Consider the following 24,652-nt stretch of genomic DNA (forward strand, 5'->3'; position numbering starts at 1 on the left):
ACAGGAAAATAATGAGTGAGAAAAAAAGGTTTTGCTCTTTTATTTTGAGGAGCTAATAGCAAAATATTATGATTGATTTTGTTACATTTTTTTCTTCTACTGAACTCCATTCTAACAGCACTAGCAATGTCCACGTGACATCAAAGCAGCAAACAACCCCTAAATTCTCACAATTCTCTCAATTCGTTTATATATAAATATAAATATGTTCAGTGTGTTTCAGGGTGGAGTTTTCCTTTAAAGTCATGGCATAGAAGACCAAAGAGTGAGAGTGAGTTATTTGTTATTGTAACTCATTTGTTATTAGTCATGGTCTATAGGGAAATTGTGCTGCTTCCTTTGACAGCAACAACATGGGCCATTGCAGGTAAGTGGTGTGTGTGTGTGTGTGTGCGTGTGTGTGTGAGAGGTTTTTTTTTTTTTTGGGGGGGGGGGGGGGGGGGGGGGGTGTAAAGCTTTTAATGGTAGCTGATGGTTTGTGATGGTATTTGTATTGGAAACCATTAGTATTTCTGTGATGGTTTCTATTGTTGTTGTTTTTTCCAGGTCCTTACAAGGACAGTAAGACAAACGTGTGTGTGTGTGTGTGTGTGTGTGAGAGAGAGAGAGAGAGAGAGAGAGAATATCTGGCTTGTATCCCACTTGTATGTGTGGATAAAGACTCAGGAGCAGCAGCTCTCTCTCTCTCTCTCACACACACACCAACAGCGTGTCTGCGCTTGAATGGAGCATGTTTTCGGTAAAAACTCCTTGCTTTCTCTTTCTGTTATTCTGTGTGGTGTAAATCTGTGTGTAAATTCATGGTTCCACAGTGGAAATGGGACTCGTAGGCGATATGCTCGGGTGATAAATTCAGAGTAGAGGAGGCTGTGCTGAGGAACTGCGTTATTCTCCTTATGTGTCTGATGCTGAAGAGGCTGAGTACAGCAGGTACATCTATATACATGTACATATACACACTCCTCCAAGCTAGTAAACGAAATAACTGAAAAGATTAAGAGCGGTTAAAGCTGCACAACTGCCTGCTATGGGTACCTCCACAAATTATGTACAGAGCTTCACCTGAATGGAGATGAATGTCATTTAAATTAACACCACGGCTTTGTTTATGTTCATGTGTTGTCGTTGAGGTGCCATGAAGAAAACGACAGATAGCTGATCATGACGCTGTTAGACTACCTAGCATGGTTACTAGATTAGCTTATATTGTCATCTTCTGAAATGGATGTGTCAATAAGAATGGCAAATGCAGTCTTGTAAAATAAGACATCATAACGTACAATTGCTTTGACATGTTTTTGAATAGCCATAGTCTATTATACCACTAGAGGGAATGATGAGAGATGCCCAATAAGCCTGGTTAGTTAACTCTGTGCTATTGTGATTCATATTACGCTCTGATTTATTAAAAAAAAAAGAAAAAAGAAGAAAAAAGGAATCCCTCTTTATACTGTATAATAAATTGTATGTGTGTATACAGTACCGCACAGTACAGCACACGCGCACACACACACACACACACACACACACACACACACACACACACCTATGTATTTATCAATTGCTCATCTATATGTCTACCTTTGCATCAAATCCCCAAACTTAGTAATGCAAAGTCACTGCATCACATGAAATGGCCGCCTTTAAATCCTTCCTGGACGTATGTGTTTACATCCCTGTTTACTCCCAGGTCTGCAGGGTTCCCTGTGGGACCGCTGCTCTTGGAGAGTCACTGGGTTTCCAGTGGCTGCAGTTCCACTGGGTTCTCATTAGGACGAGCTCTTCAGTGTAGTGTACATCTCTAAAGAACCATTATTCGGCATAATAATAATCAGCGTTTGATGTTAAATATCACACCCACTGTGGGTGCCCTCCAAATGGAGGGTATTTCCGAATGTCGAGAAATTGTGTGCAACCGTTGGCCTGGTTTTGTTAGATATGTTTCAGTCACTTAACCTCTTAAACTCCCAAACTCAGTGTGCCCAGACATACATTCTTCACTCTAGTAACTCATTACCTTTCTGTTAGTTTCACTGTGTGAATATTTCATGCTAATTACAGATTAATTAATAACTAAATTACAAGCAGAGACTTTCGATTGTTAATTATGTTCTCTAATGATTAAAATCCAGGTTTAGCACTTATTTTGATGACATGTTTTATGTTCATTTATATTTTTCTCCTGAGTTTTATCATCCAATGACAAAGATGTTATTTTATAGAGAAATCCTTGGGAACGGTTGGAGGTAGTCTGATGTTATGGCAATTTGGAAGAAGAACATTTGCATTGGTAAGAGCTACTATTAATAACTATGTTGATTTCACTGTAATGCATGCTTGTATTAGTGTAAATTGTTGTGGTTGAATAAGGTATAGTTAGTATGATTTTTCTCTTGGGCAGTTAATTCTCCTCAGACTTAAATGTTTAGAATGTATAACAAGGCCTGAGTGGAGATGACCTCAACTAAAACAGAGCGTTTAATACACACCGGACTACAACCCTGACAGCATATATATACATATACATACATATACATACCTATATGTATGTGTGTGTGTGTGTATGTATATATGTGTGTATATATGTATATATATATATATATATATATATATATATATATACATATATACATATATATATATATATATATATATATATATATATATATATATATGCATGTATGTGTGTGTGTGTGTGTGTGTGTATATATATATATATATACATATATACATACATACACGTATCCTCTCAGGTGGTGTTGAAACCTTGGTGCCATCCACTTTCTGAGGATGTTGCTCCTGGCTCTCTGATACACATTCAAATGCAAAATCTCATGATATACAGCCACATCCTTAATCAATCCTTATCAAACAGGGCACATGTAGAACGCATCTATGAATACTACTGACCAGCTATTCATTGCACGCTGTGCTGCTCTGCAGAGATAAGCTGGAGAGTCTTCTTGTGGGATATTTTTGTATGATCATAAGTGTTGTAAAAGAGTAAAGGCTGTGTGTGCTGTGTGGTGTGTGTGTGTGTGTGTCTGCATCTGTACATGCCCCGTGCATGCCCGCGCATTTCTTAATGGTGGGAGGGAATTAGTAGCAGGGACTCTCTAATGATGCAATGCTTTGTCTTTGTGACCTTGTGTTAACCAGAGATCATTAAGTTATTCGCTCTTCTTCACACTCTGGAACAAGTATGTATACGTGTGTTCGCTTTTACACGCATTACCTTGAGGCTACTTGGAAGTCTTTGTTGTGGATGTCTTGTGCCTTAGGACAGAAATGGACATAAAGGTCAAACCTGCAGGTAATAGTCTGGTTCTCTGCGTTTTGTTTTTGTTGGCTCGCTCACTGTGGGCTTGTACTTGGTGTGAACTGATACGACTTTGTTTCATGTTTGTTTATGGAATGCAAGGGGGGGGGATGTCAGTCAGCCTTTTGAAAATTATTATTGCTTGTTTTGCTTTTAAAGCTTAAATTAAGAGAGTTTTTTTTTGCTGTTATTAGACATTTACTTGTGGGGAAAATGTGTTGCTTACTGATATGTTCATCATATACAGTAGACATGTTCCATTTCCCTGTTTATTTATTATATAGAAATTGGTACAACATAGAAGCTTTATGTTATATTAGTCAAATGATACTAATTTAGGTGGGTTTTTTGGAAAGAAATGTGCAAAATTGATGCCACAATCCAGTCTGGATGTTGGTAATATGCATCAGATGCTGGCTATAAATTTATATTTCATGATCAGACTCTTATATTATAAATGGTTACCAGGACCTTGCAGTTGATTATGTCTGTACTATGGATTCAGTAACCAGTACTAACCAAAGGTGTAAACAGATCAGACAAGTCCAACTAAACCCTCTTTAATAATTAACACTTGCTGGCACCTGCTCTGAAAGAGTAATTCCATTTCCTATTGTACTGTGTTTGCTTGGGGTGAGCTGTAATTCAGAAATTATTCACCCACCTTTATAAACCTATATTTATATTTTAGACTATCAATAGGAACTGTAGAGTAGATATATGAACTTAAAATGATATTGTTCCCATTCTCCAGGGATAAATGTTGAGGAACCGGAGCATAGTGCCACAGTTTTGAGGTTGCAGTGTAATATGAGACTGTTTATATTTTAAGAACTCTCCAGCAGGATTCCTGTTAAGGGATTTTAGAGGGTAGGTCTTGGCATTGTGTGATAGTCAGCAGAAAATGTAAGTCAGATTTGCTAAATTCAAATCAATACAGAGTCATTGCTGTATCTCAATTGTATTCTTAAAAGTATTAAGTTATTTTACTTCACTTAAAATTCTACTGTGGCCTGCATGAGGATTTTTTATACCTATAGTTTTCTTTTTGTCACTTGGACATATTTTACATTAAGGCTTTATTTAAAAGTTTTACTTGGTTAAGCGTGGACAGTTTTTGTGTTTGACAGTATGTCTTGCATGTGCTTGTAGGATTAAAATTATTGAGTTAACATTGGATGTTTTCTTTATCTCTTTAATTGTAAAATGGTGCACTTATAATGCTAAACAGCCCAGCACCCTGCTGTTCACAGCTTCTCAATGATTAGACATAGTTTTATGGTAATTACTTTACGCCCCCTGGCTTCTGGTATAACACGTCTCTGTCTATTAGACATTCAGGCAAGTGCAGGCAATGTCCGTTACATTCCAATGTGAACACTGAAGCAATTTTAGTATTAGTGTAATTATCTGCCCAAGAGAAATGCTGATGCCACAAATGTGCGCAGATGATTGGTATGATTAGTGTGTAGTGATGCACCTAGATGGTATACAGTGGAAACTGGAGTGTTCTGATTAGGACAGCTTGAAATGGGTTTATTGGCTGATTGATGAACCTTGTTTGTGCTGTATAAGCATGACAGTGCAGGCAGACAATGGCGGAGAGATGGCTGTGGACGTTAGTGCCATGGAGAGGAGGCTGGAACCCGCGCTCCAAAGCGCCTGGACAAGGTAGTGCTGCATGGGTTCATGGGAGTGTAGAGGAGTATAAAGAGTACAAAGTGTACAAAGAGTATTAAAAGAGGACTGGTAAAAGATGAAACATTGTTTATTCCTATTTGTTTGTTTATGGGTTCTATAATAAAAGTACTACTTATAGGCATGCAAGCCCTTGGGAGTTTGTGACTGGGAGAAAACCTGAAGAAAAAAGCAAAGCCAAAACAAGTTTACAGCATGTTGTAATGGATGTTGGTTGTGTAGTGAACAGGTTTCATAGCAACTCCATCCCTTTTTATATAACCACTGCAGAGGACATTGACCAAGAATGTAAATTTCTTGGACATCTCCTTTGTAATCAGTTGACTGATGTAAAGTGCAGATTGTAACTGAGACTTACGGTAGGTTAGTACAACACAGAAACATACAAACCTATGAAACCTGTGAGAGATGGTTAAATGTGAGACAGTGGAAACAATGACAGAAGTTTTGCCCTAAATTGTATGTATGTTTGGTAGAAAATACCATCCTAATAATATAGTTTTTTTTTCTCTCAAACATTTTCTTTGTTTAAGAGGAGGAACGCCGTGTTAGAGCCAATGACCGTGACTACAATGAGAAGTTCAGTTACTCTGTAAGTTATTTTCCATCTGATGTTTAAGATCTGTCTTAAAAATGCAGTATGGCTAGTGAAAGCTCTAAAAAATGCATAATGGTATGTGGATAGATGTTCCTACAATCATTTCCATATCTCCATACTGTATGATTGTATAAAAGATATAGTACAACTCACAGACAAAAGTGAGTACACCGTGTGATGCAATTTCCTGTTAAAGGCTAAATGTGAAATATATAAGCCTTTGATGTGCTGTGTTTAATCTATTATGCCTCCACATGGCAAAAAATTGTCTGACAAATTAAGAAACCAGATAGTAAAGCTTCACAAAGATGGAAAACAGTACAATAATATTGGTAAACTACTAAATATAAGCACAGTTATTGTGGCTGTTACGACACAGGACGATATGCAGGAAGTAAGTGCAGGAGCAAGGTCTTTATTCACACACAAGCAGACAAAACACCGGGAGCGCGGTCTATACTGATCAAGGTTAACTAGTTTAAACATTAAACTAAAGTCTAGGCATTTTACGAGCACAGGGCATGGAAATAAGACCCCTTCTCGAATGTAACGTATTCGCTAGGAAAACACTCATTCAGCTACTGACGTGACCATATACGAATACTCGTTAAACATTACTAACGTAAACCAATAATACTGCGCGAAGTGCACAGCAACACAAGGCGTTTAAATAACAAACATGATTAAACTAAATCACAGACACCTGGAGTAAATCAACCAATGCCTGCACACATGGAGAATCAAAACAAACAAACAACAGTCTTTTATGCTTTGACGCCGCAGCGCCACCTGCCGGCGGGAGCGTAACAGAACCCCCCTCCAAGGGGGTGGCCTTCGCCAGGCAGCAGACAGGCGGAGCACCACCCCCAGCGTGACTGGAACGCTGGACGACGCCCCCAGCAGCCATGGAACGCTGGATGACGCCCCCAGCAGCAGTGGAACGCTGGACGATGTCCCCAGCAGCACTGGAGCGTGGAGGGACGTCCTCAGCGAGGCTGGAGCTCGGAGGGCCATCCTCAGTGGGGCTGGAGCTCGGAGCAGCGTCCTCAGCGTGTGGGAGTTCCGCAGCTGAGACCTCCCCATAGGTCTCAGACTGGAGCTCTGAGGTCACCATGTTGACCTCAGACGGGGGCCCAGAGGTTGCCATGTTAACCTTGGGCTGGAGCTCCACAGCTGAGACCTCCCCGTAGGTCTCACGCTGGAGCTCTGATGTTGCCGTTGCCCCCCCCCCCCCAAAAAAGTTCTAGGCCAGCCTTCGGTTCCGGACTGGGCAGCATGACTGGGTTTTCAGCAGAGCAGAAAGGTGGAGCGTTGTTCCGCGCTACGGGACGGGGCGAAGCGCTTCCTCCACGTTGCGGAGTAACTGATCTACTTTATCCTCCCACTGTTTCCACTGCAACTCCTCCTGCTGCCTCCTTAGCGCAGCCTGGTACTCCTCCTGCTGCTTCCCCTGCCACGCGTAGTACTCCTCCCGTGTCAGGAAGTCCAAGTAATACTGAAATTTCCCGACACGGTGGTCTCCTGCTACTTCCATAATTTTGGGCGCAGTATTATTGGTTTACGTCAGTAATGTTTAACGAGTATTCGTATATGGTCACGTCAGTAGCTGAATGAGTGTTTACCTGGCGAATACGTTATGTTTGCGAAGCGGTCTTATTTCCATGCCCTGTGCTCGTGCAATGCCTAGACTTTAGTTTAATGTTTAATCTAGTTAACCTTGATCAGTATAGACCGCGCTCCCGGTGTTTTGTCTGCTTGTGTGTCAATAACGACATTGCTCCTGCACTTACTTCCTGCGTATCGTCCTGTGTCGTAAAAGTGGCAGTTATTAAGAAGTATTAAAAGAGCCACAGCAAAGCCGCAACAACAGTGTGCATTCCACATTTACTCAATCTTACACTGAAAAACAGACCAAACAGAACCAGTATGTGCAGTTTAGCACAAGGTTTATCTTCAGAAATTGTCCTCAGAGTGAGTGCTCAGACAACGTACTGAACATTACATTACACGAGAAGAAAACCATTTCTAACAAATCAGCACTTCAAGACTAAGGTTTGCCAGACAACATGAGATGAATGATCGATTAATGACCGACGCTTTGTAGTGCCTACTCAGCGTGGCTCAAGGTCCCTTTCCAGAACCTTCACACTAACTGTTCCTCGGTGCTGGAATGAACTTCCAACCTCAATCCGGACCACAGAATCTGTCACTATCTTCAGAAAACAGCCAAAGACCCAACTCTTTCGTGAACACCTAACCAACCCCTAAAACAATAACCCAACATTATCCTTAAAAAAAAAACTTACTCTGGCACTTATACCTCTACTCTGCACACTTTGCTTTTCTAGAACTCAGTAAAAGATCTTGTATAGTAACACTACTTGTATAATTCTCTGCTTCATATATCACTTTGCTTGTATTTTTTCATTTGTAAGTCGCTTTGGATAAAAGCGTCTGCTAAATGAATAAATGTAATGTAAATGTAAAGAAGTATGAGTAATATTGGCAGCATATTGTCTGTTCTGATGAAACAAAGATAAACTTGTTTGGAGTGGCCCAGGCCAAAACTATCGCCATCGCTGTGTAGTGCCAACTCTGAAACATAGTGTTTTAATATGGGGCTGATACTGAATGTAAAGACTCAGCAGGAAATAAATGTTCTGACATGAAAACCATCACACTGCAAAAGCACACAAGAGGCTTTAAAGAAGTAAAAATAAAAATAAAAACATCACCTGGTCAGCTGAGCTGAATCCTATAAAGCACCTTTGAGAATCTTAAAGCCGAAAGTAGAGGAGTATAACCCCTCCAGCAAAGAAAAGCTGAAAAGAATCATCAGTGAAGAATGACAGAATATCTCTCCACAAATTTGTGCTACAATGGATTCGTGCACAATGCGGCAGTTTTAAGCAACAAAGGTGGACATACAAAATATTAGAAAAGTGAACAATTAAATCTAGTAACTGATGTACTGACTTTTGTTCCACTTGCTTTTAATGTTTGGACACTTTATTGCGATTGAAAAAGCCGCATATTTGTGTTTTCCCTTTTTTAGTTTAATTTGCTTTAACCATTCTTGTCTTTGATGAAATACAAATAAAGTGGAATTAACCTGAAATGCTTTGCAATTTTCTTACATTTTAATGATATTGAACAGGGATGTGTTCATTTTTGTTGTATACTGTATATGATTGATAAAGATTCAGATAGATATACTCCGGCATTCATATAATTAAGTACTTGATAAACAGCAATAAAAATGACTTTTATTATATTATGAAGTATCATATCAACAGTGACATTTTACGCTGTTATGATATTTTGTTCTTCTCCAGGACAATCACATCAAGACAGCGAAGTACACCTTCTATACCTTTCTACCTATTAACTTGTTTGAGCAGTTTCAGCGGTTTGCCAACGCATACTTCTTAGTTCTGCTTATTCTACAGGTAGATTTCCTTTGTTTTGTCCATTTTTACAACTTAAATAATTTTTATTGTACAACCCCAAAAAGTCATTTGAAAATTCAACTCACCCTGTACTATATTGAAAACACATTATTAACACATTATTTGATGTTTTACTTTGTGAATTTAATTTATTTTTGAAAATATATACTCACTTCAAATCTGATGACTGCAACACCCTCCAAAAAAGTTGGGACAGTTGACTGTTTACCACTGTGTAATGTCACCTTTTCTTTTAATAACACTTATTAAGCGTTTGGAAACTGAAGACACCAGTTGGTTAAGTTTAGCAAGCGGAATTTTCCCCCATTCATCCATTATGCATTTCTTCAGCTGTGCAACTGTACAGGGCCTTCGTTGCATTATTTTGCGCTTCATAATGCGCCACACATTCTCAATCAGAGACAGGTCAGGACTGCAGCAGGCCATGCTAGCACCCGCACTCTCTGCTTACGCAACCATGCACTTATAATCCGGGCAGAATATGGTTTGGCGTTGTCCTGCTCTGGATGGCAGCATATGTTGCTCCAAAATGTGTATATATCTTTCTGCATTAATGGTGCCATCACAGATGTGCAAGTTACCCATGCCATGGGCACTGACACACCCCCATACCATGACAGACGCTAGCTTTTGGACCTGACGCTGATAACAGCTTGGATGTTCCTTTTCCTCTTTGACCGGAGAACACAACGGCTGTTTTGTCCAAAAACTATTTGATTTGTTGATCCACAAAACACGATTCCACTGTGTTATTGTCCATCTCAGATGAGACCGAGCCCAGAGAAGTCAGTGGCACTTCTGGACGGTGTTGACATATGGCTTCTGCTTTGCATTGTAAAGCCTTAACTTGCATCTGTGGATGCAGTGGCGAATGGTGTCACCTGACAAAGGTTTACCAAAGTATTCCCGAACCCATGTCAGGATCTCCGTTACAGACCCATGATATTTTTAAATACAGTGACGTCTGAGGGATTGGAGATCACGCGCATTCAGAAGTGGTTTATTATATACTAATATACTAATATACTAAGTGGTTTAATATACTATGATTAGACGATTACCTCACCTGTTTCACATCACCTTCTTATTTCAACTTGTCACATCGTTATTACTCCTAAATTGCCCCTGTCCCATCTTTTTTGGAACGTGTTGCATGTATCAATTTCAAAATAAATTTTTTCAAAATTTGTTTACCTTCAAAAAACTATGCAGTTGATTAGGTAAAACATTAAATACTTTGTCTTTATACGTTTTTAGTTTAAATACAAGTCAAAGTACATTTATAAATCACTCCTCTTTGTTCATATTAGCATTTTCCTTACTGTCCCAACTTTTTTGGAATTGGGGTCGTAATTAAAACACGGAATCTCAACCCCTGGTCCTGAGAGAACCAGTTTAATCTGTTTTAAATTTTTGTATTTAATTAATTCGATAATTATTAAACTATTGCTGAACTAATGTGTCTGTTTGGTTCTGTGTTAAAAGCTAATCCCGGAGATCTCCTCTCTGTCCTGGTTCACCACTATTGTGCCTTTGGTGTTGGTACTGACTATCACCGCTGTAAAAGATGCTACTGATGACTATGTGAGCATCTGTTCTGTGTGCTGACATGCTGAGTTTTGTCATTTTGTGCTTTTCATTGATTGCTTATATATCAACACGTGTTGTTTACTCTGTATGAAAAGTGGTTGGATAGAGTGAAAAAAAAATCAAGAAAATGTGAACGATTAGATTATGCACTAGAATCCCATTTCACATTAGTCATAGGCAGCACTGTGACACAGAAGGTAGCATCGCCGCTCCACAGCCCCAGGGTCCTCAGTTCAATTCTGAGCTCGGGTTAATCTCTGTGTTAATCTTGCATGTTCTCCCTGTGTCCATATGGGTTTCCTCCAACCACCAAAAACAAGCTGCACTGGTGAATTGACTAAGTTAAATTGCCCCAAGGTATGAACATGTGGGTGTATTGTGTGTATGTGCATGGTGCCGTGTGATGGACTGGCTTCCCATCTGGGTGTGTTCCAGCCTTATGCCCAGTGTTTCTGTGATAGGCTCCGGATCCACCGCTAACGGTTACTGAAGATGAATGACTGAACGTTAGTCATACTTTGCTGGGCATATGATAAACAGTGTTTTCCACAGCATCCTATTATATTATATTGTAGTATATAACATATTGATTTTATCATTTTATTTCCCTGAGCACTGTAGAAAGGATCCCCCGGCATTTACAGACCACATTTTTATCTTAATACTTATCATTTAAACTTCCATTTAACCTACAAGTTACTGTAGATAAAACAAAGCCGTTGTTAACCAATTTCTCTACCGAACATTTTATAATACACTTCTATTGCACTGCTGTGTGCCTGGGAGAACTTAGCTTCATTATATTTTCATAACACTTCAGTCATCCACTTTAGTTCAGCTCCTTTATCTGCCTTGTGTGGTAATTGCTGCCTGTTGTGTTCCAGTTCCGCCATAAAAGTGATCAACAAGTCAACACACGCCAGTCTCAGGTACTCATCAAGGGAATGTAAGTCATCTTTTTTAATGCTCTTCATCCTGTTATCAACTAAGATACGTAATATACAAAAAGTGTGATGAGTCCTAAAGGAAATGTCCTAGTGTTGTGTCTTTTTTATTTATTTATTTATTTTTATTCTGCAGGCTACAAAATGAGAAATGGATGAATGTTAGAGTTGGAGACATTATAAAACTTGAGAACAACCAGTTTGTTGCTGTAAGTGTCTCTGTCTTTCGGAAATGTGCTCAAAAAAAAGAAAAGAAAATTCAGTGGATTTGAAATACCTTTCATTATGTTATTGAGCATTCCCGTCAAATATAAATGGAATCAGCTCCCGCCTGAGATATTACTATAGCATTGCAAATGGGCCACAAACGTTTATCATATGGGCTTATATGATAAGTGTCATCAGGAGTGCCACTGTGGAGGCCTTACTGGAGTGCTTGATTAATTTATCCACTCTTCTCTGTATTTTGTGTGTGGGATCAATAGGCGGATCTGCTCCTGCTCTCCAGCAGTGAGCCCTATGGGCTGTGCTATATTGAGACAGCAGAGTTAGACGGGTAAGAGTATGCTAGCGAGACACATTAATCATTGTTGAAGGATTTAGTGTCTAATGTCTTACAGCTTCTGTTTTATAGTTATTATACTCCCATCGTCTATGTAAAAAAAAAAGCTTCTCTATGGATTTTGGTTCTAACAGAGAGACAAACCTGAAGGTGCGCCAAGCTTTGACTGTAACCTCAGACCTCGGAGCAGACGTTGCCAAGCTTGCAGAGTTCGATGGTATTTCAGAACATGAGTAGCGCACTATCATTACAGATGTACTCTCAAGATGAGCTCACACGAAACATTGATTAGATTTAGTGTGTGCCTAGTACTTGCAATTGTATGCTTGAACTGCTGTGAAGGTGAATTACTTTAGTGCACTTTTGAATTTGATAAAGTTCTGCATGCCACTGTAAAGTACTGTAGACCCCTGAAACTTTTTAAGTCATGTGTCGTATATGTTGTATATGTCATATGTATGTAAATTAGCACCCATACACCTTAGTAAAAAGGTAATACATGAAGGAAAATCTCATATATGAAGGTATAATTAGCTTTCAGGGTATAAAAGCTTGTCAATTGGGTGGAACCCTGAAGGGATCTTTTGTATATAGAAAAGTGAATGTAATGTATGTTTATAGCTTAATTCAGGTGCATAATCAGGCTTTAAAGATCACAGTTATGTACATTTATATTGTTTGTATACAATACCTGACAGTTTACTGATTTAAAATTGTGTTTTTACCATTTTATTTCTGTTTGTCAGGAGAAGTTCTATGTGAGCCTCCTAATAATAAACTGGATAGATTCACTGGGACTCTGTACTGGAAAGACAATAAGTATTCACTGGACAATGAGAAAATGTTGCTGAGAGGGTGTATGCTCAGAAACACTGAGTGGTGCTTTGGCCTGGTCATCTTTGCTGGTATTTTCCTTTTTGTGATCATTTAAGTACTTCTGAATGGCTTTATCTCTACTCTCCTACACAACAACACTGTATTTGCAACTTTGGATTTATTTATTAATGTTTAATAAGTAATAATGGTTGGTGGTGTGTACCTAAAATGGAGTAACCATGTTCCTTTTAATTCCTCATGGTTAATTGTATTGCACAATTGTGGGTGTGTGTTTTTGTTGTTTTATCATAAGGGCTCCAAACCAAGCTAATGCAGAACTGTGGAAGGACGAAATTCAAAAGGACCAGCATTGACAAGTTGATGAACACTTTAGTACTGTGGGTGAGTACTTTACATCCTGGGTTTTGTCTGCATGTTGTATCTGAATTACTCATAGTTCTAGACATGAGCTCATTTTATGTCTACTGAGTCTTTTTAGTTTGTTAGTAAAGAAAGAGTTGATACAGTTTCTGTGGTTTATAGATCTTTGGATTCCTCATCTGCATGGGCATCATTCTGGCTATCGGGAACACCATCTGGGAGCAAAAAGTTGGGAAAAACTTCTGGGCATACCTGCTTTGGGATGAACTGCTAAGCAGTGCTGTCTTATCCGGATTCCTCACTTTCTGGTCTTACATCATCATCCTCAACACTGTTGTTCCCATCTCTCTTTATGTTAGGTAAGTGGTAGTGTGGCAGTTGTGTTTCATGGATTAAAGGCTCTGGGCTACTGATGTGAAGGTAGTGGGTTCAAATTCTGGTATCACACCCAGACAAGGGCATTAGCTTTCATCTGTTCAGCTCAGTAAGCTGCTTTGGAAAAAAGGCATCTGTAAAAATGTACTTAAGGAATGCTTACAGTAAAGTGGCTTTGTTGTGTTTTAGAGCAGCAGTTAGTGCAGCCTCCATGTGGCCTGTAGTGGTACAGTAAAAAGGTGGTCAGTATCCTCCCAGACTTTTGGATTATAAATAAATTACACTAGAACCTACCAAACAGAATAATGACTTCCCATGCAGCAAGGCAAGATGGGTTTCAATTCTTTTAAATCTGGGAGGTCTGTCCAGGGCTGAAAAGCCTCAGATATTCAATCTTGCTCCATCCAATTTCTTTCTGGACCCTTTAAAGTATATACTGCTGCACTCTTAATTTTCTCATGCTCTTTGGTAGTGTAAGACATTTTCAGCAATGGCAGAGCTAGAACTTTTGGTCAAACATCAGCTGTCTCTGTCACTGTGCCCTAAAGATAAATCAGTAACTACACTCCATACAACTCCACTCCACAATCTCCATCTCTTCTCCATCAGGCTAGCACTTTGTTTCCTGTTTAATTAATTCACCCTTATCTAGCTGTCTATGCACATACAAAATCATTGACAGGTAGAGAGAGACACTGCCTTACAGAGAAGTTTTATGATTGGTTACAGTTAGACTGGAATGTTGGAATACTTAGTTGCTGATTACAAACCCCAGGCCAGTCAGAGACATTTTTTTTTCAAAGTATCTATTTTAATAGCTCTTAGTATGGAAATGTTTTGTAGCCTTAAGCTAATTTGTCAACAACCCAGAATGTTCATTGACGTTTTCATCAAGATTTACTGTGGGAAAGGATCTGCCCTGCCCAGGTTACCAGATCTCTCACCTATCAAAGTCCTATGAGATTAACTTGACCACTTAGCACAGCCCACTATTCACTTATAATGGCTGGAATAACACTATAATACCTTCTGAAAGCATTACAGTCAAAGAAGCATGCCACAAATACACTCAGTGTCACTGACCACACCTGTACACCTGCACATTCATTCAACTATCCAATCAGCCAATCATGTGGCAGCAGCGCAATGCATAAAACCGTGCAGATACAGGTCAAGAGCTACAGTTAATGTTCATCAGATTCAGGAAAAATGTGATCTCAGTGTCTTTGATCGTGGCATGGATGTTAGTGGTTGGTTTGAGTATTTAGGAAATTGCTGATTTACAGGAATTTTAATGCACAACAGTCTATAGTGTTTACACAGAATGGATGAGAAAAAGAAAGAAAAAAAAAACAGGGGAGAAAAAAAGTAAGTGGCAGCTCTGTGGGGAGAATGCCTTGAACAGAGAGTTCAGAGGAGAATGGCCAGACTGATCTGAGCTGACAGGAAGGCTACAGTAAATCAAATAACCACTCTTTACAAATGTAGTGAGCAGAAAGGCATTCAGAATGCACATCACATAAATCCTTGAGGTAGATGGGCTACAACAGCGGAAGACAACATCAGGTTCCACTCCTGTCAGTCAAGAACAGAAATCTGAGGCTACAGTGGGCACAGGATCACCAAAACTGAACAGCTGAAAACGACCAGATGACATTTTTCCAATTTTCAACCATGCAGTTTTGGTGATGTATGATTATCTGCATGATTTTATGCATTGTGCCACTGTCATATGATTTGCAGATTGGATAATAGCATACATGAGCAGGGGTAGCTGTGTTACTATTAAAGTGGCCAGTGAGTGTAAATTCCTAGTTTTAATCGCAACTGTGTGCTTTTACTCTCTGCAGTGTTGAGGTGCTGCGTCTAGGCCACAGTTTTTTCATAAACTGGGACCGGAAGATGTACTACAGTTCTAAGGACACTCCGGCTGAGGCAAGAACCACCACCCTGAACGAGGAGCTGGGCCAAGTGGAGTTCATCTTCTCAGATAAAACAGGGACCCTCACTCAGAACATTATGGTCTTCAATAAATGCTCCATCAATGGCAAGACTTATGGTGAGTACGCGCTACACTCTCACACAAATAATACTACCTTAAACAGTCATGCTTTACTTTACTGACTGGTATTTATCCCTGTGTAGGTGATGTATATGATGAGTTTGGACACAAAGTGGATATCACAGAGGTACAATTTACAATGTAATATAATGTCTGATCAAAATCTATGACACAATTTAAAGCCACTGAAGGGATACTGAGTCACCCCCACTTTGTTACCCTCACTGTTTAGAAAACTCCATGTGTGGATTTCTCCTTCAACCTGCTAATGGACAGGAAGTTTCGTTTCTATGACAGCAGCCTGGTGGAAGCCATTAAACTGGAGGAGCCGTTGGTGCAGGAATTTTTCAGGTTGCTAGCTCTGTGCCATACAGTCATGCCTGAAGAGAGGAGCGAAGGTAAACTATAAGAAAAGGCTAGTATAAGTGTTCTTGTAGTCAATATTTTGAAACTTGTTGAAGGAGAGCTTAGCAGTCCTAAAGCCTTTTTCTATCTTTTCCTCTGAAATCTGTAGGGGAGCTGGTGTATCAGGCTCAGTCACCAGATGAAGGAGCCTTGGTTACTGCAGCTCGCAATTTTGGCTTTGTATTTCGAGCTAGAACACCAGAGACCATTACCCTGTATGAGATGGGTCAACCTGTCACCTACCAGCTTCTGGCTATACTGGATTTCAACAATGTCCGGAAGAGAATGAGTGTTATTGGTGAGCCCTGTTTCGTTTACCCATGTACACAGTAGCATTATTATTAATTAAAGATATTCAGGTATTTTGTTGCTGGACCACTGCTGAATCAATTTTGCTTGATATACAGTGCCCTCTAATAATTTTGGCACCCTTGGTAAATATGAGCAAAGAAGGCTGTGAAAAATTGTCTTTATTGTTTAACCTTTTGATCGTTTGTTAAAAAATAATCACAAAAATACTCTGCTCTCATGGATATCAAACAATTGCAAACAAAACACAGGTTTATCAAAAAAACCAAAACGTTATTAAATATAGGTACGCAACAATTATTGGCACTCTTAGTCAATACTTTGTGCTACCTCCCTTTACCAAGATAACAGCTCTGAGTCTTCTCCTATAATGCCTGATGAGGTTGGAGAATACATGGCAAGGGATCTGAGACCATTCCTCCATACAGAATCTCTCCAGATCCTTCAAATTTCGAGGTCCATGCTGGTGGACTCTCCTCTTCAGTTCACTCTACAGGTTTTCTTTGGGTTTCAAGTCAGGGGACTGGGATGGCCATGGCAGGACCTTGATTTTGTGGTCAGTAAACTATTTTTGTCTTGATTTTGATGTATGTTTTGGATCATTGTCCTGCTGGAAGATCCAACCACGGTCCATTTTAGGCTTTCTGGCAGAGGCAGTCAGGTTTTCATTTAATATCTGTTGATATTTGATAGAGTCCATGATGCCATGTAACAAACTGTCCAGGTCCTCTGGCAGAAAAACAGCCCCAAAACATTAAAGAGCCACCACCATATTTAACCATGGGCATGAGGTACTTTTCCATACTTCTCTATGTGCACCAAAACCACCTCTGGTGTTTATTACCAAAAAGCTCTATTTTGGTTTCATTTGAAAATAGAACCCAATCTCATTTGAAGTTCCAGTAGTTTCTGGCAAACTGAAGACTCTTCAGTTTGTTTTTGGATAAGAGTAGAGTACTTTTTTCTTGAAACCCTTCTAAACAACTTGTGGTGATGTAGGTGACTTCAGTTTGTAGTTTTGGAGACTTTCTGACCCCAAGATGCAACTAACTTCTGCAATTCTCCAGCTGTGATCCTTGGAGATTTTTTGGCCACTCGAACCTTCCTCTTCACAGTGAATTTTTTTCACAAAAGATCAAAAGGTTAAACAATAAAGATAAGTTTTCACAGCCTTCTTTGCTCCCACCTTTGCTTCCAAGGGTGCCAATATTAGTGGAGGGCACTGTATTGAGTTACTTTGTAGTATTGAATGTGACTATGTGAACACAATAACATGCTCAGCCCTTTCTTTTACACAGTGAGAAACCCAAAGGGGCAACTGAAGCTTTACTCTAAAGGAGCTGACACAATAATTTTTGACAGGTTAGACCCATCCAATGAGGACCTTAAGAGCACTACCTCAGAACACCTTAATGTGAGTTCACTCTAGTGACTCTTTCTTCTTTATCTACTCAAAACTATCCAACTAAACCTTATGAAATGTTCACAGCTAATTTATAATGTTTTGTTTTTATCTCAAAACAGCACCTTACTCTAAGCTCTCACAGTTTTCTTAAAAGTGCTTAGGTGAAGAAAAGATTTCAGACTTCTTTTTTTCTTTAACTGTGGTGTCTTTTACCACTGATTGTCACCCTGTCATCTGTCTGCGGTTTCTCAAAGAGCAATTAGCCTCCATTCACTTCAGAGTCGAATCTATATTTAATGCTGCACAAGCAGAAATGGATCACAATTATGCTCTAAAGTGCCATAAAACCAGGAAATAAAATATGTAAATGTTGTACATTGATGTATTGCTAGATACGTAGCACAGTAAAACCATGTCATTTTTTTCAAGCTATTTTTTGGATTGATTGTAAGATTTCTGTCATTTTACACAATTGATCTGGACATTAAATTTGTCTTGGGTGAAGGAGTTTGCTGGTGAGGGTTTGAGGACGTTAGCTCTGGCCTATAAGGATTTAGATGAGGACATGTTTGATGAGTGGATGAAGAAGCTGCTGTTTGCCAGCACATCACTTGACAACAGAGAAGAGAGACTCGGGGATCTCTACGAGGAGATAGAACAGGGTCTGATGGTAAGAGCAGATGCATGGACAGCTTGTGTGTGTGTGTGTGTGTGTGTGTGTGTGTGTTCGTGTTCTATAGGTGGTTGATTGTGTCTGTGTGACACGTATTTCTGATGTAGACCAATGTACAGTATAAAGTATACAGACAGATGATAAATTTCAGTAAACACCAACATGGTGTTGCAGTAACGTGGAGGTATATTCCCTCAGATGGTGTTTTGATGATGGTGGTGGAGAGCACTGTCTAACACATCAGTCTAAAATCTCCCATAGGTGTTTAACTGGGCTGAGATCTGTTGACTGTGGAGGTCATAGCATATGATTTACATCACGCTTATACTCATTAAACAATTCAGTGTGTCCTTGTGCCCTGCGGATTGGGACGCTGTCATCCTGGGAGAGACCACTCCCATCGGGATAGAAATGTTTCATCATAGGAAGGATATAAAGAAGAACGTTGCATTGATTTGCAGTGACTCTTCACTCTAAGAGAGAAAGTGGATTCAAAACATGATAGAAAAATGCCCCCATAGCATAACAGTGCCACTTTTTTCTCTAATTTCTTACCTATCTGCATATGTATTATGCGAATAAGATGAAAATATGTCTACTGAAATCTGTCTATTGAAACAATACATGCTGTGCCTCTTTTTCGCCATAAGCTTCTGGGAGCTACAGCCATAGAAGATAAATTGCAGGAAGGAGTGCCAGAAACTATTAGCTGTTTGAGCCTGGCCAATATTAAGATCTGGGTTCTTACTGGGGACAAACTAGGTGAGCAGCATCAGTGGATACATTGCTATAGATCCTTATGTAGCAGTGTTCTTGTCATACCCAATGTAGCATAACTGTTTCAACTTGTTTCTTTTGTTTTAGAGACAGCGATGAATATTGGCTACTCCTGTAACATGTTGAGAGATGACATGAATGAGGTGTTCGTAATCTCAGGTCACAGCACACTTGAGGTTCAGCAGGAGCTGAGGTAAGTTGCACTAGTTGTTTTTTCTTTTCTTTTTTTACCTTTTCGTATGTTACAAACTTGTTTTTACATACAGCATACCAGGGCAGTTTAGCTAATGGTTGTCTGATTGCTACATCCCTAAAAACGTAATACTACATCCTTAAATTTGTAGTTGTCTTCTCAGTGTCATTTTTCAACACTATGTTCAAACACATATTTCAGTTTCTCACCGCTGTATTGAAACACTTTACGCATTTAACACCATAGCATATGCACCTTGAGTAGAACATTTTAATCACTAATTTGCCTTGGGTAGTCAACATTTTATGAAATGCATTTCAATTCTTTATTCTGACTCTTCTTATTGTTCCATGCTCAGAAATGCCAAAGAGAGAATTATGGGTCCTAACAAAGAGAGGTTCACCAGTGGCCAAGATGTGACAAAGACTGATATGTATGCCAGTGACTCTGTATTTGAGGAAACCATTATTGCAGAATATGCACTTATCATTAATGGACATAGCTTGGTAAGGAATCTTATGTAGTGTTCTTGTGCTATAAATGCTTAACGATTTAAGAAATTGATCTGCATGACTCCCTGAGTTTGGACTGTTTTATTGGAAAATAGAAAGCATGCTTCTTCAGTCTTTGTTTTCTACTGTCTATGAGTATTTGTCTACAACATGTAAATGTCTACGACATTTCTACTGCCTATGAGTATTATAGATTAGCCTTCAGGTCCTTTACCTTTCTGTTTAACAACCAGCCATGTTGATTAATATAGTATAATTTATGTGGTGGTCTGAGAAAACCTCAGATGTCGCTCTGGCTGAATTCTGTGATATGTGCAAATAAGACACCAATTTCCATTCAGGAAAGCCTGTGGTTTTCAGAACTATCTATAGCAGAAAATGTTGAAATTTGACCATGTGAAGGGTTTTCCCAGGCGGCCACACATTTATAATCACAGACAAATATATACATGAGTGAAATCCCTGAAGCAACTTAATAGCTTTGTGGGTTAGCTAGCCATTACTGATACCATGCTGGGCATATTGAAGTTCATAATGGTGTTGAAACATGCTTGAATCCCAAGTCTTACAGCATTTGGTCTACAGGCGCATGCACTGGAGGCAGACCTGGAGCAGATCCTGTTGGAAGTGGCCTGCTTATGTAAGACTGTGATCTGCTGTAGAGTAACTCCTCTGCAGAAAGCTCAGGTGGTGGAGCTGGTCAAGAGGCATAAAAGAGCTGTTACCCTGGCCATTGGGGATGGAGCCAATGATGTCAGCATGATCAAGAGTAAGACTGCTAATGCAATCAGTTATGATACAAGAATTTAACACTAGCTGCATGGAAAATGTAGGATCTGATCATGCAGATATCTAAAATCAGACGATTATGACATTAACAGAAATGAAAGACGCATGAATGCTGCAATATTTGTCTTGTATTGTAACCTTTATTTATTTTTATTTTGTATCACTACATATCTCTGTGTTATAGTCTCTGTGTAGTATATCATAATACACTGATTGAATATAAACTCTGTAGTGTTAATAAGAGTATGATGGTTGCCACTGCATGTACACGTGTCAGTGTATTCAGATGTGTCATATTTGAAGCAGTGGTTACCTAGGTAATCTGTGGTGAACTTCTGTTCTCTCCAGCGGCCCACATTGGTGTGGGCATCAGTGGGCAGGAGGGCATGCAGGCTGTTCTGGCCTCAGATTACTCCTTTGCCCAGTTCCGCTATCTGCAGCGCCTCCTGCTGGTCCACGGCCGTTGGTCCTACCACCGCATGTGCAACTTCCTCTGCTACTTCTTCTACAAGAACTTTGCTTTCACGCTGGTGCATTTCTGGTTCGGGTTTCTGTGTGGCTTCTCTGCACAAGTAAGCCCATCATCTTCCCAGAAAATGCTAACTGCAGACATATCACAAAAATATGTATGACTGATTCTTTGCTTTATATCGTAGACTGTGTATGACCAGTGGTTCATCACCCTGTTCAATATAGTCTACACCTCTTTGCCTGTTCTTGCTATGGGCTTGTTTGACCAGGTCAGAAATCTACAGTCACCTTCGCAAATATTCCCTGAACTCCAGAATGGTGAGAACATTTTTTAAAACTGCTTTCTTTGCTTTCTGACAGGACGTGAATGAGCAGTACAGTCTGCGCTACCCTAACTTGTACCAACCTGGGCAGCTTAATCTCTTGTTCAACAAGCGGAAGTTCTTCATGTGCACCATCCAGGGTGTGTACGCTTCATTTGTCCTCTTCTTCATCCCCTATGGGGCTTTCCTGTGTGCTGTGCGAGATGACGGCACCTACATATCTGATCAGCAATCCTTCGCCGTTACTATAGCAACCTCCCTGGTCATCGTGGTTAGCGTCCAGGTGACAATATTTTTCTATTGATTGCATTAGAAGTATTATACACACAGTACTGGGCAAAAGTTTTAGGCACCCCTTTTTTTTAGTATAAACTTTGTTATAGATTTTTATTTTATGACTTCGACATTAAGTCAGTACAAAAAGCATTTTAGATTCCCAAATGTTAGTTTTCTACCACAAAATTAAATATTACAGAAAATGTTTGTATGTCATTAAAGAAAGCAGCATATTACATAAGACACTTTTCAGACAAAAAACACAATGAAGGCTGCTGGGTTTTGCTGCAAAAATAAGAAGCAATTATGAAAGTCAAAGTCTCCAGAAGAACTGTGGCTGATTCTGCAAGATGCTCAATAAAACTTACAGCTCATTTCCTTATAAAACTGCACACATTGTACCAGAGACTTTTATTTTATTTTTTTTTGTCACACCAAATATTGACTTTGTTTCATTTACTACTGTTTACTGCTCTTTATGGTTTTTTTTAAAATGTAGAAACATTTAATTTCATTATTTTTGATTGCATCTTTGCTCTACAGCATTTCTTTGCATGTGCCTAAAACCTCTGCACAGTACTGTATATATATGTATTCTGTTTATAGTAAGTGCTATAGTTTATGAACATCTTTTGTTTTGTGAAAAAAAAAACCAAGGGTCACAGATAGCTCATCTGTTCCTCCTTTTCTGATGAATCAGAATTGGTGATAGTTAATATCAGATCTGATCAAGTTAGTTTTGGGAAGCTGCCCCCCTACCTCACTGTCTCTTCTGCACTTCACACTTAATCCTACTTGCTGTTTTGCAGTCCTGGTTAGATGCTAAGTGCATTTTATTGGCTTTGTACTTGTTCTCTGCTCAATGACAATAAAGTTGAATCTAATCTAATGTCCAGACACTATATATGTCCCTGTATGCTTTGAAGGACACAGGGTGCTCTGATACCTCCAGACTAACTTCTCTCCCATGCTTGTCTGTGACAGTCTAACGTTGCAAGCAAAATGTAAACCAATTATGGCAATGATCCATTTTCCATTTCCAAACTGTCATATATATAGGGGACTGCATTACTGGTATAAAGCACATTCTAAGAAATCCACAAGTCCCCCATAGCTGTTACAGGTATTACAGGCTTTAGAAGGTAACTCTCAGATGGTTGCTGTGTTATGCTTTTTGTGTGCTGAGTTTCTCTTGTCTCTGAGTATGGAGTCTCTCTTTCAGATTGGTCTTGACACAAACTACTGGACTGCTGTGAACCACTTCTTTATAGTGGGTAGTCTGGCCATGTACTTCGCAATACTGTTTGCAATGAACAGTGATGGCATCTTCAGAATCTTTCCAAACCAGTTCCCATTTGTAGGTGAGTGTAACACAACACCACTCTTATTGCCTACCAGAGTAACTTAGTCTGTTGTTATGATTTCCATGTTTAGGTCTCTTGCGTGCCAGCTGAAGAACTCTGGCATCTGTCACATGATGTCTTTGTTTTATTCTAGGCACAGCACGTAACTCTTTAAATCAAAAAATTGTCTGGCTCGTCATTCTCCTTGTGACGGTGGTTTGTATAATGCCGGTTGTGGCCGTACGCTTTCTTAAGACAGACCTCCATCCTACACAAACTGACAAAGCAAGTATATGAAATTTCAAACCAAGTGGCGTGTTTTAGTTTGAACATGTAAAAGTAACTGCAGTCCTCTCCTCTACAGGTGCGCTTGCTTCAGCAGGCCAGCAGGAGGCAGGGGCCTCAGGAGCAGAATCTGAGACGAGTGCGCAGGACCAGTTCCCGCCGCTCCGCCTACGCCTTCGCCCACCAGCAGGGATACGGAGAGCTCATTACTTCTGGCAAGAACATGAAGGTCCCCACGTCCTCCAACTCAGCCTTCCCTGGCTCATCTCCACAGAGACTCAAAAGCAGTACCAGTTGGTTGGAGAACATAGCAAAAAAGGAAACAGACATGAACCATACAACAGCTGCTGAAGAGACAGTGTATTCTGGAGTTACAGAGAATCCCAGACATGGAAGCAAGCACAGCCTAGAGTCACAATACACAATCTGATCAACCGGCAGACAATACAAGATGTAGGACAAGCTGAAAAATCCCAGTTCAGTGAAGGTAAGGGGATTTCTCCGTAGTCATGCCCAACGGCAGGGAGCAGCACCAGGTGAACTTGTAGGGACTCTATGAAAAGGTTGTGCTAGATACATGACTATAATTTATGTGTATGTATATATATATATATATATATATATATATATATATATATATATATATATATATATATATATACACACACACACACACACACACACACAGTATCTCACAAAAGTGAGTACACCCCTCACATCTTTGTAAATATTTGATTATATCTTTTAATGTGACAACACTGAAGAAATGACACTTTGCTACAATGTAAAGTAGTGAGTGTACAGCTTGTATAACAGTGTAAATTTGCTGTCCCCTCAAAATAACTCAACACAAAGCCATTAATGTCTAAACCACTGAAGTGAGTACACCCCTAAGTGAAAATGTCCAAATTGGGCCCAACGTGTCAATATTTTGTGTGGCCACCATTATTTTCCAGCACTGCTTTAACCCTCTTGGGCATGGAGTTCACCAGAGCTTCACAGGTTGCCACTGGAGTCCTATTCCACTCCTCCATGACGACATCATGGAGCTGGTGGATGTTAGAGACCTTGTGCTC

General features: G+C 39.6%; 1 protein-coding gene across 1 annotated transcript; it reads left to right on the plus strand.

The window, feature by feature from the left end:
* The first annotated feature begins 455 nt into the window (after window positions 1-455).
* atp8b4 (ATPase phospholipid transporting 8B4) lies at window positions 456-24,136 on the plus strand. The gene is made up of 29 exons (XM_053641950.1): window positions 456-930; window positions 2,209-2,290; window positions 4,895-4,990; window positions 5,551-5,609; window positions 8,951-9,064; window positions 10,571-10,669; window positions 11,560-11,621; window positions 11,756-11,828; window positions 12,105-12,175; window positions 12,316-12,398; window positions 12,928-13,086; window positions 13,311-13,399; window positions 13,541-13,737; window positions 15,604-15,812; window positions 15,899-15,942; window positions 16,048-16,213; window positions 16,330-16,518; window positions 17,828-17,943; window positions 18,440-18,604; window positions 19,258-19,369; window positions 19,472-19,577; window positions 19,936-20,083; window positions 20,675-20,858; window positions 21,227-21,450; window positions 21,535-21,618; window positions 21,710-21,955; window positions 23,171-23,309; window positions 23,446-23,576; window positions 23,656-24,136. The coding sequence occupies exons 3-29, from the start codon at window positions 4,915-4,917 to the stop codon at window positions 24,004-24,006; spliced, it is 3,696 nt and encodes a 1,231-aa protein (XP_053497925.1). The 5' UTR covers window positions 456-930; window positions 2,209-2,290; window positions 4,895-4,914; the 3' UTR covers window positions 24,007-24,136.
* The last annotated feature ends 516 nt before the right edge of the window (window positions 24,137-24,652 follow it).

Source organism: Ictalurus furcatus, chromosome 14, assembly GCF_023375685.1.
Source record: "Ictalurus furcatus strain D&B chromosome 14, Billie_1.0, whole genome shotgun sequence".
In the NCBI taxonomy this organism is placed as follows: Eukaryota; Metazoa; Chordata; class Actinopteri; order Siluriformes; family Ictaluridae; genus Ictalurus; species Ictalurus furcatus.